The sequence below is a fragment of the Choloepus didactylus genome, chromosome 10, assembly GCF_015220235.1.
Source record: "Choloepus didactylus isolate mChoDid1 chromosome 10, mChoDid1.pri, whole genome shotgun sequence".
NCBI classification, from domain to species: domain Eukaryota; kingdom Metazoa; phylum Chordata; class Mammalia; order Pilosa; family Megalonychidae; genus Choloepus; species Choloepus didactylus.
In genome coordinates this window covers 113,851,906-113,868,737 of record NC_051316.1, presented here as the reverse complement: position 1 = coordinate 113,868,737, position 16,832 = coordinate 113,851,906, and the positions used below count along the sequence as shown (strand labels likewise).

Below are 16,832 nucleotides of genomic sequence, written 5' to 3'. Positions count from 1 at the left end.
AAAAGCATTTTTCTCTTATAAAAACCCAGATGATTCTACTTCTGTTTGGTATGTTTTTGGGTTAGTTACTAATAAGTTAATTTTTCCATCCATAATAGTATCAGTTATATCAAAGGTGAAGAAAAGTCACATTAATAACATGATCTGACTCAATCCTCACAACCAACCTAGAGTCCTAAGTATTGTTTTTCCCATTTTGCAGATGAGGAAATTGAGGTAGAGCTCCTAAGGGGTGAGGGCCTTGACTAGTTAGCACCGATGGGGAGCAGAAACCAAACCTCCTCCTCCTTACTTAGCTCCAAACTTTCTTGCTTGATTAGCAGTGATGAGAAAGGGGCGTCAGTGGTTTCTTGGTCCACTGTATGGGGCTATGGCCCCTCCCTCCGGCCCCTCCCATTTAGCAGTAAAATATTGGTGGTGAAATGATGGGAAGCACGCAGGTAAATATGCTAGGTCTGAAGAGAAAGAACTTTTACAAACCTGTCCCCCACTCTATAGGTCTTTATCCATTTTGCAAGCAGGAAACTACACAATAGTCCTGAGTCTGCTAAATATCAAAATGGTTTCACTTACATGCACCATAACATGAAAGCATTTTTTTCCTTATAAACACCATTACGAAGCCGGCTTAGTTTCCTCTTCTGGACATGTGCAAACAGCTGTTTAAAAATACCACCTTAAAATTTTTAATGTAATTTATTTTCCTTAAATAGTAATTTGCTACAATCCTGACAACAAATTAAAAAACAAATTAACACAGTATTATCAAAGGCAGAATTCTTCAGGACAATCAAAATCATGATGTACTTAGAATAAATTAACATCAAATTGCGTTTATATTCAGATAGTCTGATCCTCTCCTTTGAAATGCAGTGGAGACCGCTGTAACTCAGGGTGAATGCACACATTTGTTCTCCCGCACAGTCATTCTTTACATAAACTCAACTGTAATTTGAATCCAGTTCGGAATCCCGAGAAACACTCACCCACAGGCACACACACACATACACACACCAGCAGACAACCCTCCGGAAACTGGGTTTCCCATCATTCAATTATTAGAAGATCATCCTTAGAAGGGCAAGAGATTCTGAACATTTAGACGACACGATTCCATTTCCCCTCACACAAATCATAAGGTTTCAAGTGTAATAGCTTGAAGTAGCAGCAATACATGGAGTAGATTCAGTAGTAAATGATTCCAGTCCTGGATTCTGAGGGTACAAGAGAGGTGAGCAGACACAAGAGACACCTGCTTCCCAAACTAACGTGCGATCAAAGTCAGACACTGAGCGTCCTGGTTCTCGGAGTCCCAGCTGAAAATTCAGCGGAACACGGCATTCTCAATCCGGTTCAGGTCGTGCGTGGGAAGCCGGAGAGGGTCATGAAGGCAAGGAGAAAACAGAGGGTTTGGGGCCCGATTCTCAGAAACACGAACATCAGAAGCGACAGGGAGATGGGACAAAGGGAGGGAGGGCACACGAGGCTTGCCCTTTAGCCTGAAATCCACCACTCTGCCTAGTCTAGTACATTCATCGGGGTTTCCATAGCATCAGCGTCTGGTGAACTCTATTGTTCCAGCTCTGCCTAGAAGCACAGAAAGCTCAGCCCTTACACAGCCCATATTCTGTACACTTACACACACAAACATCCAAGCAACCCTAAGTAACCATGCCATCGTGCTCCTTGGAGGTCCTTCGGGCTGCCGGCTTTCCCTCTGGGATGCCCAGGATGGCTTCCAGGGGTATGGGGAAGAAGGCATCAGGACAGATCCCAAAGGGAGATTCCTTTTGCTTATTTCTCTCCGTTGGACAACCGGTTCTAAATGATGCTATACATAACTGCATGCGTATCTACATAGTTCCTATGTACACGATACCTCTTCTAGAGAAATTTAAAGTGCCTGGTTTCAAAAGTGCTCCTTCCTTCCCCACCGCCCACAAAGACCCCTCTTGCTGCTTCCAGAGAGAGGGTCTGCCGGTCCTTGAGGAGGATGCTCTTGGGAAGGAGGAATGAACGTGTTCACAGTTGTCTTAACTGGGTTCCAGCATTGGGACTAAGCCTTCTTCAAAAACACGAAGAATCGCTTCGCACACAAACTTGTACTGGCTCTGGAAAAGAAAAGAAAGCTGTTGGGTCAGGCAGCTCCACCAGTGTTGCATTTCACCATGTCCGCGGTTCTTCTTTCGCGTTGTTCACAAATATTCACTGAGCTCCATTTCTGGGCCAGGGAAACGGAGCGCAGAAGACACACCTGCGGACTAGTAATTCCTACACCATGTGTGGGGTGGGGAGGGGGTGCTCCAAGACGGGGGTGGGCAGAGTGTCATGGAAACACTGCAGAGGGGAGAACCAGCTGCCTGGGGTGGTTGGGGATGGATGCAAACGTGGCTGCAGGTGGCAGCTCTAGGCACAAGGAGTGGTGCAAGCAAAAGGCTGACAGCGACAGCCCACAGCAGAGGCTGTGCAGGTGGGTCAGGAGTCTGGATTTTGTCTTCAAAAGGAGAGCCACTGCAAGCTGCTATGTAGGATAATTCTGGTTATACCAACAAACACCCAAGAAACTTATTTTAGTAAAGTGTCTAGTGTAAAAGAAAGCACTTAAACTGAGCTTCACCGGCTAGGAAAATCTAATGGAGATGATGCATTTTTTTTCCTTGTTAACCAGCAGTAAGGTCTTCCGTTCCACAAAACAGGGTAGAGAATGGCCTTAATAACATAAGTTGATTTTTTTTTTCTCTTAACCAGATTTCCTGGGTACAAATTAATAAAATTACAAAAGCTCATAATCTATTAGGGAAATCTTATAAACTCCATCCACAAGCCAGTGGCTCTAGAGCTGGCTGGAACACAGAGTTCCCGCTTTCTTTGCTAACTCCTTCTTATCCGTCCTGGATGTTACACCTCCTCTGGGAAGCCTTCCTGGACTTCTCCAAGTCTGCTTTAAATACCCTTCCTCCAAGTTCTCCAAGCCCTCTGACCTTCCCCCATACTGATAGGATTTATAATAGACTAACCCAGTTCTTTTCCCCCTTGCTGCAAATTATCTGTTGAATGAATAAATGTGGGATGGTCCCTGTTATGGATTGTATTGTGTCCCCCCAAAAAGATATGTTGAGTTCCTAACCCCCAGCCCTAAGCATGTGACCTCATTTGGAAATTGGGTCATTATCTAAGGAATTAAGTTAAAATGAGGCCATACTAGACTGGAGGAAGGGGAATGTCCTTAACCCAAATAACTGGTGTCCTTATAAGGGGAAAAGAGCCAGGCACTGGGGAGAGGCCACGTGGTGACAGAGGCAGAGACTGAAGTGCTGCAGCCGCAAGCCAAGGAACGCCAAGGGTTTCTGGCAAACGTGGAAGCCAGGAAGAGGCCACGAAGGATTCTTCTCTACAGGCTTTAGAGGGAGCTTGGAACTGCTGATACCTTGAATTTGGACTTCCAGCCTCCAGAACTGTGAGAAAACAACTTTCTGTGGTTTTAAACCACACAGTTTGTAATGTTTTGTTACCGCAGCCCTGGGAAACTGTTCACCATTTTGCAGCTGGGGAAACTGAGGCTTGGACAGAGGTTAAGGGACTATCCAAAAGTTGCCCAGTATGTAGAGGAGCCTGAATTATATTCTTTCCACCCCACTTCACTGCCCTCTGGTAGTCTGAAGGGAAAGCTATGAGATTTCCTCTCGAGGGTGGCTCTGTACCAAGATCCCAGGAGGAGAGAGAAGGGCAGCGGGAAACACCACTCAGCTAAAAGGTCAGCTGGGCACAGGCAGGTGGCTGCCATCCTTGAGAGACCTGGCTCACTTCTGAAAATGCAGAGCACAACCGCGGCTGCTCCGTGGCTGAGCCGCTGATGGGAGGCAGCGCCACGTGGGGTCAGGTAGGGGTGGGCTTTGGAGTCGCTCGGCCCCTGGCAAGCACCCCGGCCCCCCACCACCCCTGAGCTTCAGTCTTCTGCCCTCGAAGCCCTCCCTCCAGAAAATCTGAGGAGTCGTCGGGAACGCCGTGGTCGGGCCTGAGGTAAGCCCTCAGGAAGAGCGGGCCATTGTTACTCTTTTTATTACTGGCTTTCCACTCACTGATGTCTGCACCATCATGGCGCGCTGGTCTCGCATTTTCCGGATGATATCCAGCGGGCAAACGGGCAGGTTTCTCTCAATTAAGCACATGGCTGTTTCCATGGTGACCAGCACACCGGTTCGACCTATCCCAGCACTGCAGGGGGGAGAGGAGGAGAAAGGTGGGATTTGTCCCAGCAGCTTCCTGCATGGCCTGGCTAAACTCCAGCCCAGCCCTTGCGTTTACTTCTTTTTCCCGACCTTTGAGATCATGAAACACAGACTCAGGGCTTGCTCTCAGACAGGCTGAGGCCAGGGGCTTCAAGACCAATGGAAAGAAACCCACACCCCCAGCTTATTCCCATCTATCGTGAAGGGCACTGACTCAAGGACCAAGGTGAAGATGAGGATGGGACTTTCTTCTTCACTTCTGTGCTACCTTTGGAAGTCTTCTCAAACAGTAAAGAGAAAGAAACAGGGCTTTGTAAAGGCTCAGGGCCTTGCAAGGATTAGGGTGGGTGTGATGACTGCCCAGGAAGGCAGGTATTCAAAACCAACCAACCAGTCACGGTACCTGCAGTGAACCAAGACAGGCTCCTTGTCCACTCTCAGGGACCTCATATAGTTGACAAATTCCAGAAAGTCTGAGGAGTCGTCGGGAACGCCGTGGTCGGGCCAGGCGACATACTGGAGATGTGTGACCGTGTGCTCCTCTCCTGTCTGGGCAGATGCAGTGTCCTTGGATAGCCTGCCTGGACGTGTGGGCAGCACACCCAGGACGGCCCCCTACTGACTCCCATCTGGCCTGTTGGCGGCGACAGGACCTGGCGCTGGGGCTGGGCATGCTGGATCTTTACTTGTATTACCGAAATGCTCACCAGGTGCCAAAGCTCAGCAGCCCCTAAGGACAGCCCTCCATGGGACCCTCCCCTCTGTCCATCCCCATTGGCCCCGCCTACCTCTACATGGGTGACCAACATTTCTCGGAACACGTAGGCAATGGTGCAATCCTCTGAGCGGCACTGCACGTGGAAGCTGCCGTGTTCTGCGACGTCGGGAGGGTTGGGCCAGTACTGGTGGCATTTGGTCTGTAAGGGAACCGCTGTATAAGGGTGGAGGTGGAGGTGGGGCTGGGGCCATCATCTGGCTTCAGCAACCTCCCCTGTGAGCAGGTAACCCCAGCCAGGGTCCTCTCACTCATGCCCAGGAGCTCCGAGTGCTGGAGGGAGAAAGGACGCTCAGGGGTGGCCCTGGCTCTCCAATCAGCCGTGGGCTAGAGCCTGGAGGACGAGCACAAGAGCCTCATCTTCTCTGTCACCAGGTGTGCTGGTTTGAGTGTATTATGTCTCCCCAAATGACATGTTCTCTGATGCAATCTTGTGAAAGCAGACGTATCAATGTTGATTAGGTTGTAATCCTTTGATTGAGTATTTCCATGGAGATGTGACTCAATCAACTGTAAGTGAAATGTATGATTGAATTATTTCCATGGAGATGTGGACCCTGCCCATTCAGGGTGGGTCTTGATTTAATCACTGGAGTCCTATAAGAGCTCACAAACAAAAGGACCTCAGAGCAGCTGCAGCTCAGAGAGACACTTTGCAGACAGCTGTTAAAAGCAGACTTTTGCTGTTGCTTGGGAAATGCTATCCCAGAATTTGCTCCAGAGAAGCTAAGAGAGGAAAAAATGACCCAAGAGCAACATTTTGAAAAACACACAGGGGCTGAAAGAGGAGCTGGAACACAACCTGGGATCAGCAGACACCAGCCACGTGCCTTCCCAGCTAACATGTTTTCCGGATGCCATTGGCCTTCTTTTGGTGAAGGTACACTCGTGTTGATGCCTTAAATTGGACATTTTCATGGCCTTCAGACTGTACATTTGTAACCAAATAAACCCCCTTTATAAAAGCCAATCCATTTCTGGTATTTTGGATAATAGCAGCATTAGCAAACCAGAACAACAGGGTCCTACGTGCAGGACCAGCAGAGGATCTCAGACACGGGGCCTTGATGGACCAACAGCCTCTCACCCCAACCTCCTCCACCCTCTTCAGCCCATCCACCCACCGACCTACTCCTTCCTTTGCCCTCCACCCTCAGCTCCCGAGGCAGGAGGCCTCAGGGACGGTGGCAGGAGCACATGTTTGGGTATCGGTCAGAACCCACTAGGATCACTATGTCTCCCCCTAATGTTGTTTTTAGCCATCGGACTTTGAACAAGTCAAGTTCCTTCAAGCCCCTCACTCTCACACTCTTCACCTGAAAGACAGGGATGGCACCTGCTTCACAGAAGGGGGCAGAGGCTGGGCAGAGTGGGTGGCAACACTGGGCTCACTGTGGGGCCAGGTCCACAGTGGCCATTGTTGCCGTTTTCATTAGAGGCTCTGTGTCAAGCTGAGTACAGCCAAGCAAAGACGCCACAAAAATCCATAGGGAAGGAGTCCCCAAACTGAGATAGATAATAGACCCTTCCATTGGAGCGGCACCTTCTAGGCCTTCAAACACTTTCATACGTGGCTCCCTGTGGAGCTGACAAGTGCTGTCACTCCTCACTTAGCAGACAGGAAACTGGGGTTCAGGGGGACCAGGGCTGAGGGTGTAGGGCAGTGCTCTTTCCTCAGCATCCCTAGCGTCCCTCAATATGGCGGCAGTTTCCCACAGCCCTCCCTGGTTTCCATTCCCCTTCCCACATCCTGGAGCTTGTACCAAAGCCATCTGAGCTCTTGCTTCCGAACTCTAAGCAAAATTCAGGGCCACGCTGTCCATTGCATCACAGCTCCTTCTGTCAGTGAAATTATGGCTCGTTATAAAAAAAGAATAACATTTTGAAAGCCCTTCTATGCAGCAACTTATATAAAAATTACATTTGCTTATAGCTGAAAAGGAGTATAATTTGTCTGGAAACAGCTTTTCTATTCTTATTTTCAAATGGCATAGTGGATATTTGAAATCAAAGTATGCTGCTGGAAAGTTGGGTTAAGATTTTACTTTTAAGACTGAAACACGGTATTTCAGCTAGTGGCCATCTTGCAACTTCGTCTAGAAGTGAAAAGGGTTGCTGTCTGTGAAACCCAAGACCGAGGGGACCAATGCCGCCCTGCACCTGCCTCCCATCTCCAAAGGGGCAGCAGTCCCTGCCCTGGTGGCTTCCCAGAGTCCTGCCCACAGGATGACAGGTGGGAGGAAATTCTCTGCAGTGATTAGGCACATAAGGCTGTGCTACAAATAACTGTACTCTCAGAGATTCCCCCCTGTCCACAAGGAATCTGACCAGGCCTGGACTCTTTCTTTACTCCTGATCAAATTTAGTTCTTGGGTCTATTTGGATCTGAAAGCAGTTAGAGTTTAGAGGATGTTCCGGTTTGCAAAACACCAGAAATGGATTGGCTTTTATAAAGGGGGTTTATTTGGTTACAAAATTACAGTCTTAAGGCCATAAAGTGTCCAAGGTAAGGCATCAACAACAGGGTACTGTCACTGAAGGATGGCTGATGGCACCTGAAAACCTCTATTAGCTGGGAAGGCACATGGCTGGTGTCTGCTTGCTCCCAGGTTGCGTTTCAAAATGGCGTTCTCCAAAATGTCAGTGTCAGCTTCCAGTGGCCATCTTCAAAATGTGTCTCTCAGTTGCAGCTAGCTATGAGCTCCCTCTGTTTGAGATTTATAGGGCTCCAGTGAACTAATCAACGCCTATGCTGAATGCGTGGGGCCATACCTCCATGGAAACATTCAATCAGAGGTCACACCCTAACCAAAGGTGTCACTCACAGTTGAATGGGTCACATCTCCATGGAAACAACCCAATCCAAAGGTTCCAACCTAATCAACACTAACATGCCTGCCCTCACAAGATTGCATTAAAGAACATGGCCTTTTCTGGGGGACATAATATAGCCAAATCGACAGAGGAAAAAGCAAGAATTCTGTGGAGAACTTGAATTTAAATCCTGGTAGATACATTCTGCTAACTGACAGTGTGATCTTGGGCAAGTCACTTAACCTCTTGGAGGCTTATTTGCATATTCGTAAAGGACGATGATGCCAAAGTCTAATATCTTCTGCATCCTCTGTGCTAAGCACTGAATGGTACTTTTTATGGGCATTATTTTATTTTGGCCTCAAAACAACCTCATGAGGTGGGTACTATTATTATCTCAATTTTGCATAAGAGTAAACGGAGGCTCAGGGAATGAATCAACTGGGGTCAGATAGCACAGGTAGGAAGTGGGGCAGAGCCGAAATTTCACAACAGAGTTGCGAACTCTTAGGCAGGATGATATACTGTGAAATGACAAGAAAACAGTTCTGAAGAAAGGCCACGAGGATGGAAGAGGCCCAGCTCCCCTGGAAGGCATCACTGAAGGCCCAAGGAGAGGAGTGAAGATGTCAGGCTAGAAAAGGGCTGCTCCCAGCCCAGCTTAGCCGGGATGGCTCAGCTGCGGCCAGGCCTGGACTGTGTCTCTCCTTCTGGTTCTAAGCGAGGCTGTGGGTGGAAGAGGGTTCAGGAAGGAGATAGGACCCTAGAAGACAGCTTCTGGAAGCACCTGGTTTTCTGGAACACAAAGTACAAGCTGAAGTCTGGTTCCTGGTGTGGGAGGAGCATTATCTTGGGAAGACTGACACAATCAGGTTTGGCAGGAGAGTCATGGACTCAATTAAGTAGGCTTTATGGGAAAGGCTTGTTTTCTCGCTCACTTATTCAGTCAACAAACATTGCTGGGAATGATGAGATGAGTTAGACATGGTACGGCATTCCCCTCAAGGCGTCTCAACTCCAATGGGGGGATGTGTGAAAAGGAGAGACGGAGGCAAGGCAGGGACAGGAGTGGCTCCTGCAGAGGTGGACTGGACATCCTGGACAGAGGGGACAGTGAGCTCAGTACTGAGAACTCAGCAGGTGGGTGAGGCAGGGAGCGATGCTTCAGGCAGAGGGATGGGGACACACAAGATAGAGAGCTATGTGAGTCCCTGATGTATCCAGAGAACAACTTATAGCTCAAAACGACTGATTAAAAAGTACAATCCAGGCTGGCAGGTGTGTGTGTGTGCGTGTGTCTGTGTGTGCATGTGTGTGTCTGTGTGTGCATGTGTGGCTTTCTTCTGAGTGTCTGCGGAGCCACTAAAGAGTCCTGAGCAGGAAAATGACAAGACTGGGTTCACACTCTAGAAAGGTCAAGCTGAAAGCTGTGTTAATGGGCTGAACCTGGGAACACTTTAGGCCAGGCAGACAGACCCTAGGAGGCTGCTGCTGATTCAGGGTGAGACATGAAAAGGCTCTGAGAGCAGGCAGGGGCCTGGGGACAGAAAGGAGAGGGCGATTAGAAAGCTGCAGAAGGCAGTCTACGGTGGTAGCCTCTGGTGGGTAGATGTGGGAGGTGAAGAGAAAGGGAGGAATCAAGGTTGATTTCAGATCTGGCTTGGGTGACTGAACAGACGTACACCATGGACCGCAATGGTGAGCACAGGAGGATGTGCGAGTCTGTGTGTGGCTGATGACCTCGGCTTTGGGTGCCTTGTATGGGAGGCCACTGGGTAAATGTGTCCTGTCAACAAATAGCACGTGGGTTTGGGGTTCAGGCCATGGAAGGAGCCAGCACCCAGATCCATTTGCTTAACCACTTGTTGGGGAGGACAAGACTGACTTGGAAATAGGTTCCCTGGGGAGAAGCCTCATAACCCTTGGGTGCATCTTACCAAGCACAGTGTGCGTGAAGCACACGGCAAGAGTGAGAACATTTACTGGGCTTTGTGCTGCCCCAGACCTCTTCCCATTGCCTCACTAGATCCCCACGCAATCCGGTGACCCTTAATGTTGCAAAGAATGGTAAATCCTTTGGCCTCAGGCCTGGTGAGACTCAGCAGGATGGGATCCAGAGTTACTAACCTACTATGTGACAGGCACCATGTCCAGGGTCATTCCTAATCCTCAAATAACTCCGAGAGAGGCATTATCACCCCCTTCTGATTCTGAAGCCAGTGCCTCTGATGACCAGCAGGCCATGAAGGAAAGGTTTCCATATCCTAGATATACAGATGCAAAAGTACTTTATTCCCTCGAAAGAATCATCTCTGATGGAATGGGAGGGAGAATGATGTCTTCACTTGAAAAGATGCACAGTTGATCCTCATTATTTGCAGACTCTGAATTCACCTACTTGCTAACATTCATCTGTAACCCCCAAATCAACACTTGTGGCAGTTTTGTGGTCATTTGAGGACACATGAAGAGTGGTGAAAAATTTGAGCTGCCTGACATGTACCTCCCCAGCTGAGGATGAACAAGGTGATGCTCTGCCTCCTTGTTTTGGCTCCCATAATATAAACAAGTGTCCTTTTCGCAGTATATTTAGTGCCGTGTTTTTCACATTTTTGTGCTCTTTACTGGTGATTTTGCTGTTTAAATGGCCCCCAAGAGTAGTACTGAAGGGCTTTCTAGAGTTCCTAAGCACAAGAAGGCTATGATGTGACTTATGGAGAAAATATGCGTGTTAGATCAGCTTTGTTCAGGCATGAGTTATAGTGTGTTGGCCGTGAGTTCAATGTTAATGAATCAACAGCATATATTAAATAAGGTGTCTTTAAACAGAAACACACATAAAACAAAGTTATGTATTGATCAGTTGACAAAAATGTTGTGACCAGAGGCTCACAGGAACTAAACCTGTATTTTCCGTAGCAGCACTGGTTCAGTAGTCGCTAATTATAGACTATAACTACCACAAATAATAAGAACTAACTGCACCTCTGTGTGGAAATCCATCAACCCGAGGGAAGAACACAATGAATAACATTTTTGGGTGGGAATAAAATTGGGAGAAGGCAAAGTGGGAGCATCTTAAAGACAACGTGGCAACACCAAGCTTTGGAGACACACAGTGATGGTCTCCAGCCAGCCACAAGCCTGCAGAGGGGCTCACGCTACTAAAACATAAAATGGAGGGAAACAAACAGGACTTGTTGAAATTTTTCGGGGCGAAACTGCTCACCTGGACGAACTCCTAATCTGGAAGAGCCGGTGGGTGGGGACAAGGAAGAGATAGGACCTTTGGATAAAGGGTCCCGGTCACCTGAGAGTTTGTAACAGAAGAGGGAGGAAACATGCACCCTGGATTTTAGAAGAACAGGTTTCTAACAATTGGTAAACAAGAGAGGGAAGTTCCCAGGGTCAGAGACTGTGAAGGGAATGCTATCTCATGGGAGATGGTGTCTCTAATGCAGGGAACCAATGGAAATGGCCAGAATGGGTTCAATTAGGAAAAAAGGGCTGGGAGACAAAGAAACCCACGGGGTCAGGCAGGGACCTCAGAGGAGCTCAGGTTCAGAGATGACACCAACAAAAGAAGGATGCAATCAAGGACAGCACAGGAGGGGCAGGGCCTGTGGGTGCAGCCAGGGGAGGCCCAGGCCTCTCGGGTCACAGAAAGGGCCTTTCCTGCTGAGCTGGAAGGAGCAGCGCGAGGGAAAGAGGGGGATGCTATCCAGGGATGACCTGCTGTCGCTAACTGCCTTAAAGACAACAAACCATTCCTGTTGGGGCTCCCCTTTCTCTGAGGAGGATGACCTTCCAGCTGGAAAGGGCAGAACAAACCTTGTGAAGGGGAAAGAGAAACCTCAGACAGGCAAGACGAGAGGCGGCAGTGAGCTGCCCGGATGGGTTCAGGCCTTGGCGCTAAGGATTCGCATCGTGAACTAAAAGACCTTGTGTGGTAGGAGGGCGGAAGCTCCCGGAATCGGTTTTGGGAATACCTGGAGCACCAAGCCACCTGGGAAATAGGCGAGTAAAGGGACAGTAGGATTTTCTAATGAGGAAATGGGTAGACTTTGGAAATGACAAGGCAATAAGCTTGATGCCTGTCATCGACAAAATACCAGAATGGCCTAGATGGGGCCTGGGTCACTCGTTGGACAATGGACCTTCATGAAGTAACAAGAAACCACATGGTGGGAGAGTCATTTTTTTCTTTCAATATTTCTGATTGTACCAGGGAGAAGGCCTCAATTTGGGTGTAGTGTAGCTTTAACACCACCTCCCTAATACTTTTATTCTCCTTTTGTAACAGAGAGAGCAGGCCTCAGGTTCAGAGTCTGGAAGTCAAGAGTATCTACCTAGAAATTAATAATGTTTTGTGGTCTTTGGATTTTTATACACATCTTTTTTAATTATGGCAAGCAATACCAGACTTCCATTTAAGAAATATCTTTTAAAGGAAATTTATTAAAACAAAAAAAAGTGAGTCAATTTAAAGAAAAATAATAAATGAATAATAGTACAGTAAAGTAAATACAGTAAAGATCTGACAATAATTGTTAAGGTGGAACCCAAATACTACTATTGCTATTACTACTCCTATTATGTAACATTTATGTAATATTTTTTATGTGTCTTTACAATCCTATGAGACAGGTACTATTATTAGCCCATTTAATACAAAGAGGTTTCATAGTTTGCCCAAGTCACATAGGTAGAAAGTGACAGAATCAGGATTTGAACTCAGGAAGCATGGCCCCAGGGTCTATATGCTTAGCCACTACACTACAGAACCAGATGGCTGGATGTGCTTTAGAAAACAAGAGAGGATAGTACTGTGGCCCATGGGAGTTCCCTAAGTTCAAACAAAGAGTCCAGCTGACTTAATTTCTTATTATGTTGTGAATTTAAAAAAAATAAAAATATATATAAATAAAAAATAAACAAAAACAAAACTCCTAGATGAGGAAATCGGGTGATGCCATCGACATGGTATGTTGTGATTTCAGAAAAGAATCTGACGAGGTCTCTTGTGGTAACAGGGTAGACAAGATGGAGAAATGGCAGGGGACAAGAGCTGAGCCAGGAGGCTTAACAACTGCTCCCCAAAGAGTTTCCTCAGTGCCTCTAACAGCATTCTAGGAGAGGCTCTGCTGCCTCCTGAGGACCCTGAACACTTTTATCAGTGACTTATGCAAAGAGAAGAAATTCTGATCAAATCTGTGAGCGAAAAGAAGCAAGGAATGACAGCAAACGAAGAATGACAAAAAAGGAAAGCCCCGAAAGCCTCAAAGAGCTTGTGATGACAAGGATAATGACACACACCAACACAAAACAATAACCAACATTTGCTGGGTACTTGCAACATGCAGTTCTCTAAGTTTTGCATATATATGTATTGTCTCAGTCTTCTTAACAGCCCTGCAAGGTGGGTACTCATCATCTCCATTTTATGGGCAAGAAAGCTAAGGGGCCGAAAGGTTAAATAACTTGCTCAAGAGGAACCATGTCCTGAACCCAGTTAGGCTGGCTCTAGAGCTCCGCCAGCGTGCTGTGCATAGGTTCCAAGAGTTAAGGGCATGAGTAAAAAATGGAGGAAACCGGCTTGACAGCAATGTCAAAACACAGACGAGATAGTTTCCACTGACCACAAGCATAATGGAAGCTGAGTGTATGGTGTGGCTTTTACAAGTCTAAGGTTATTTTCAGATGCCTGAAAGGGTGTTCATGTAGAAAGAGGGGCAGCTTATTTTGTATCTGTCTATGTGGCAGAGCTAAGTGGGGTGGAGGTTAAAAGTGACGTGGATTTCACTGGGAGGAGGAACTATATAAATCAAAGCCAAACACCCACAGAATGGACCCTGGGAGTGCTCCAAAAGAGGTGGGAGCTGTGTGTCTGGGACAAAGCATATAAGAGCCCTGGGCTATCTGCATGGTTCTGCTGAATTAGTAGGAATTCTCATTTTGTTGTTTTAGGTGAGAGGTTAGATTGATCTCTGTGCCAGTTTGAATGTATTATGCCCCCCCAAATGCCATTATTTTTGATGCAATCCTGTGTGGGTAGATGTATTAGTGTTGATTAGACTGTAATTCTTTGAGTGTTTCCATGGAGATGTGACTCACCCAGCTATAGGTGATAACTCTGATTAGATAATTTCCATGGAGGTGTGGCCCTGCCCATTCAGCGTGGGCCTTGATTAGTTTACTAGAGCACTATATAAGATCAGACAAAAGGGGCAAGCTTGCTACAGATAAGAGGGACACTTTGAAGAATGCACAGGGGCTGAGAGAGGAGCTGCAGCTTACACAGCAACATTTTGGAGATGGCCTTTGAAAGCAGACTTTTGCTTCAGAAAAGCTAAGAGAAGACAAACACCCCAAGAACAAACACACCAACAGCAACTAAGAGTGACATTTTTGAGGAGCTGCAGCCTAGAGAGGAACATCCTGGGAGAAAGTCATTTTGAAACCAGAACTCTGGAGTAGTTGCCAGCCACGTGCCTTCCCAGCTAACAGAGGTTTTCTGTACGCCATTGGCCATCCTCCAGTGAAGGTACCTGTTGATGTCTTACCTTGGACACTTTAAGGCATTAAGACTGTAACTTTGTAACCAAATAAACTCCCTTTATAAAAGCCGATCCATTTCTGGTGTTTTGCGAAGAGGCAGCGTTGGCAAACTGGAACAATCTCTTCAAACATACTATCCACTCCAAACCTGTGTATTCTGATTTTCGACATGGATCAATTTGGGATTCTGAACTAATACCGAGGAGGGGCCTTGGAGAAAGTGACACACAGATTGTTCAGAGAAGGTGGTTCAAATTAATTTATACTGGATCTTGGATTGCGTTTCTGAATAAAGGTTTCATGATGAAGATATCCAGATCTATCTGGAAGTTAGCAAATTCATGATACAGGCCTCCTTTGCACAGTGACTTCTTTTATAAAATCAGTGATCTGTTCCTATAGAAAATTCATACCCTCTTATGCATGGTATGGTGCCCTTCACTCTCCTAAGCCCTTCCTACCTCTTTTTGCATCAGGTTTTACTGAGACATAAGCAGAGGTTGTTAAAGGATGTCATTTCTCCTACTTTTTATGGCCACGGCTAACCTGGCATCGAGACTGCTCTTCTCCAGATGAGCTCTGGTCCTGGGTTTGTGAGGCCACAGCTAGAGCAGAGGTTCTGGGCCAGGTGAGGCAGGGTCAGGGGAACTGCTTTCTGGCTTGTTATAATGGATCCGAGCCTGGAATGGGAATAGCTATCTGAACATTCTTTCAGGCCAAGTTCAGGGAAGGTGAAGTGGAGTGGGTGAGAGGAGTGCTGAGTTCCCGGTCGTTGAAGGTGTCTGTCAGTGGCTCCGTCCAGACTTATGGGTTCCATAGGGGCATTCCAGCCCTCAGATTCAAGTCACATTCCATAAAGCACTGCATGCATTTGCATGGAAATCAAGCCACTTACCCGCCCTCGCTCTGTGAGCGTTGTCAACATGACGATGAGTGATAACTTCTGATCCCAGACTACCTGCCAAAACTGTGCGCAGGTATGTGGCAGGGGTCCCTGAGTGGCAATGTACTTGTTCACAAGGTTAGCAGTAGGTATTTCCATCTGGCAAGAGATTGTGAAGACATTAGAATCTGTTACTGCCACAAGGTGGACCGGGAATTGGATTTTTGAACCTTTTTTGGTAACTGACATCACACCAAAATTCTCTCTCATACATTTACAGCAGATGAGAAAAATCAAAGAAAAATTATTTTAAAAAAGTCCTTGAAAAATATTGGACAGCAGCTCTAGCAATAGACTTTTAAGTTTAAACTGTGTGATACTCAATAGGCAATAATCAGAAATCTATCTACAAAATGGCAGAAGAGTTTTAAATGACTTACATTGCCCTATCTCAGAGATAATCTCTTAACATTGGTTATCAGTATTTTTAGTAATACATACCAAAACTCATGTAAGTTTTCTGTCAAAATCTATTTACTTTTCTTTGGAGCAGAAACCACCTTTTCATGTACTTGGCTCTCTGCATGGTTTCCAATGCTTTCACCATTAAGTTGGTCAATGTTGACATTAACCAGTGAAAATCTTTTCAAGTGTCCTTGGTGCTCCTCTCCTGCTCTACTTTTATTTCTTCCTTTCTGAACTGAGTTCTTTCTATGGAAGAACACTGATAACCTGCTGAACTTTGGGATGGTGTCAAGATTCACTCATTCTTAGGCAGGGAAGGGAAATGGAGGCCCCTAATTCATGGTTTGCTTGGCTCTTGGGTCAATGGCTTTCTTGACCCTGGTCTTGGTCCCCAGGATAACAGGAAGAAGCAGTGTGCATGGTCTTGCCATCCCCACTATCTCTGACCCTCACTCTGCTTTTAAGACAACAGGACCACTGAAATGAGGGCCAGTGAATCCCACAGATGTTTTGGAACAAGTAGAACTACTGATTAGACCCATTTTTACTAGGGCAGTTTTTGATATTTTGCTACAACTTGAGAGAACTTCCACTGAGAAGTCATTGGCTCATTTAGATCAGGGGTTGGCAAACTACGGCCTGAGGGCCAAATCCAGCGGCCCCTGCCTTGTGAGTCAAGAACAGTTTTTCCATTTTTACTAATATCCTTGATTTTAACTCTTGGCCTGCAAAGACCAAAATATTTACTATCTGGCCCTCTATGGAAAAAGTTTGCTAAATGCTAGTTTAGATGAAGAAACTGAGGTTCAGAGAAGCCAAATAAGTTGCCTCTGCATGCATTTTTAGAGTGAGAATTAATGCTTTCCCCCAAAACATGTGAAATCTTTCACTTTTTCTTTCTGGGATATGCAAAGAAGAGGTTTTATCTTTCTTATTTTTAGGTAGGATATACGCTAATAACATGGGGGCGGGAACACACAGCAAGTTACAAACATACAAACATTTGATTCTGGCAAGAAACAAACATCTAGTGTCAGCAGCCAAGGACAGTAGAAGGTACATGGATTATGAAGTCAGGAACACAGAATCTGGGTTTTGGTCCCACCTT

At 46.6% G+C, this 16,832-nt stretch overlaps 1 protein-coding gene across 5 annotated transcripts in view; it reads right to left on the bottom strand.

The window, feature by feature from the left end:
• Window positions 1-677: 677 nt before the first annotated feature.
• Window positions 678-16,832, bottom strand: part of PTPN3 (protein tyrosine phosphatase non-receptor type 3) — a 127,337-nt gene continuing 111,182 nt past the window's right edge. For all 5 annotated transcript variants that reach the window (XM_037796965.1, XM_037796968.1, XM_037796967.1 and 2 more), the window contains 5 exons: window positions 15,272-15,418; window positions 5,018-5,146; window positions 4,633-4,778; window positions 4,080-4,215; window positions 678-2,111 (listed from right to left, as the gene is read on the bottom strand). In XM_037796965.1, the coding sequence (XP_037652893.1) occupies window positions 2,034-2,111; window positions 4,080-4,215; window positions 4,633-4,778; window positions 5,018-5,146; window positions 15,272-15,418 (636 nt within the window). In that variant the 3' untranslated portion in view covers window positions 678-2,033. The remainder of the gene's footprint in view (window positions 2,112-4,079; window positions 4,216-4,632; window positions 4,779-5,017; window positions 5,147-15,271; window positions 15,419-16,832) is intronic.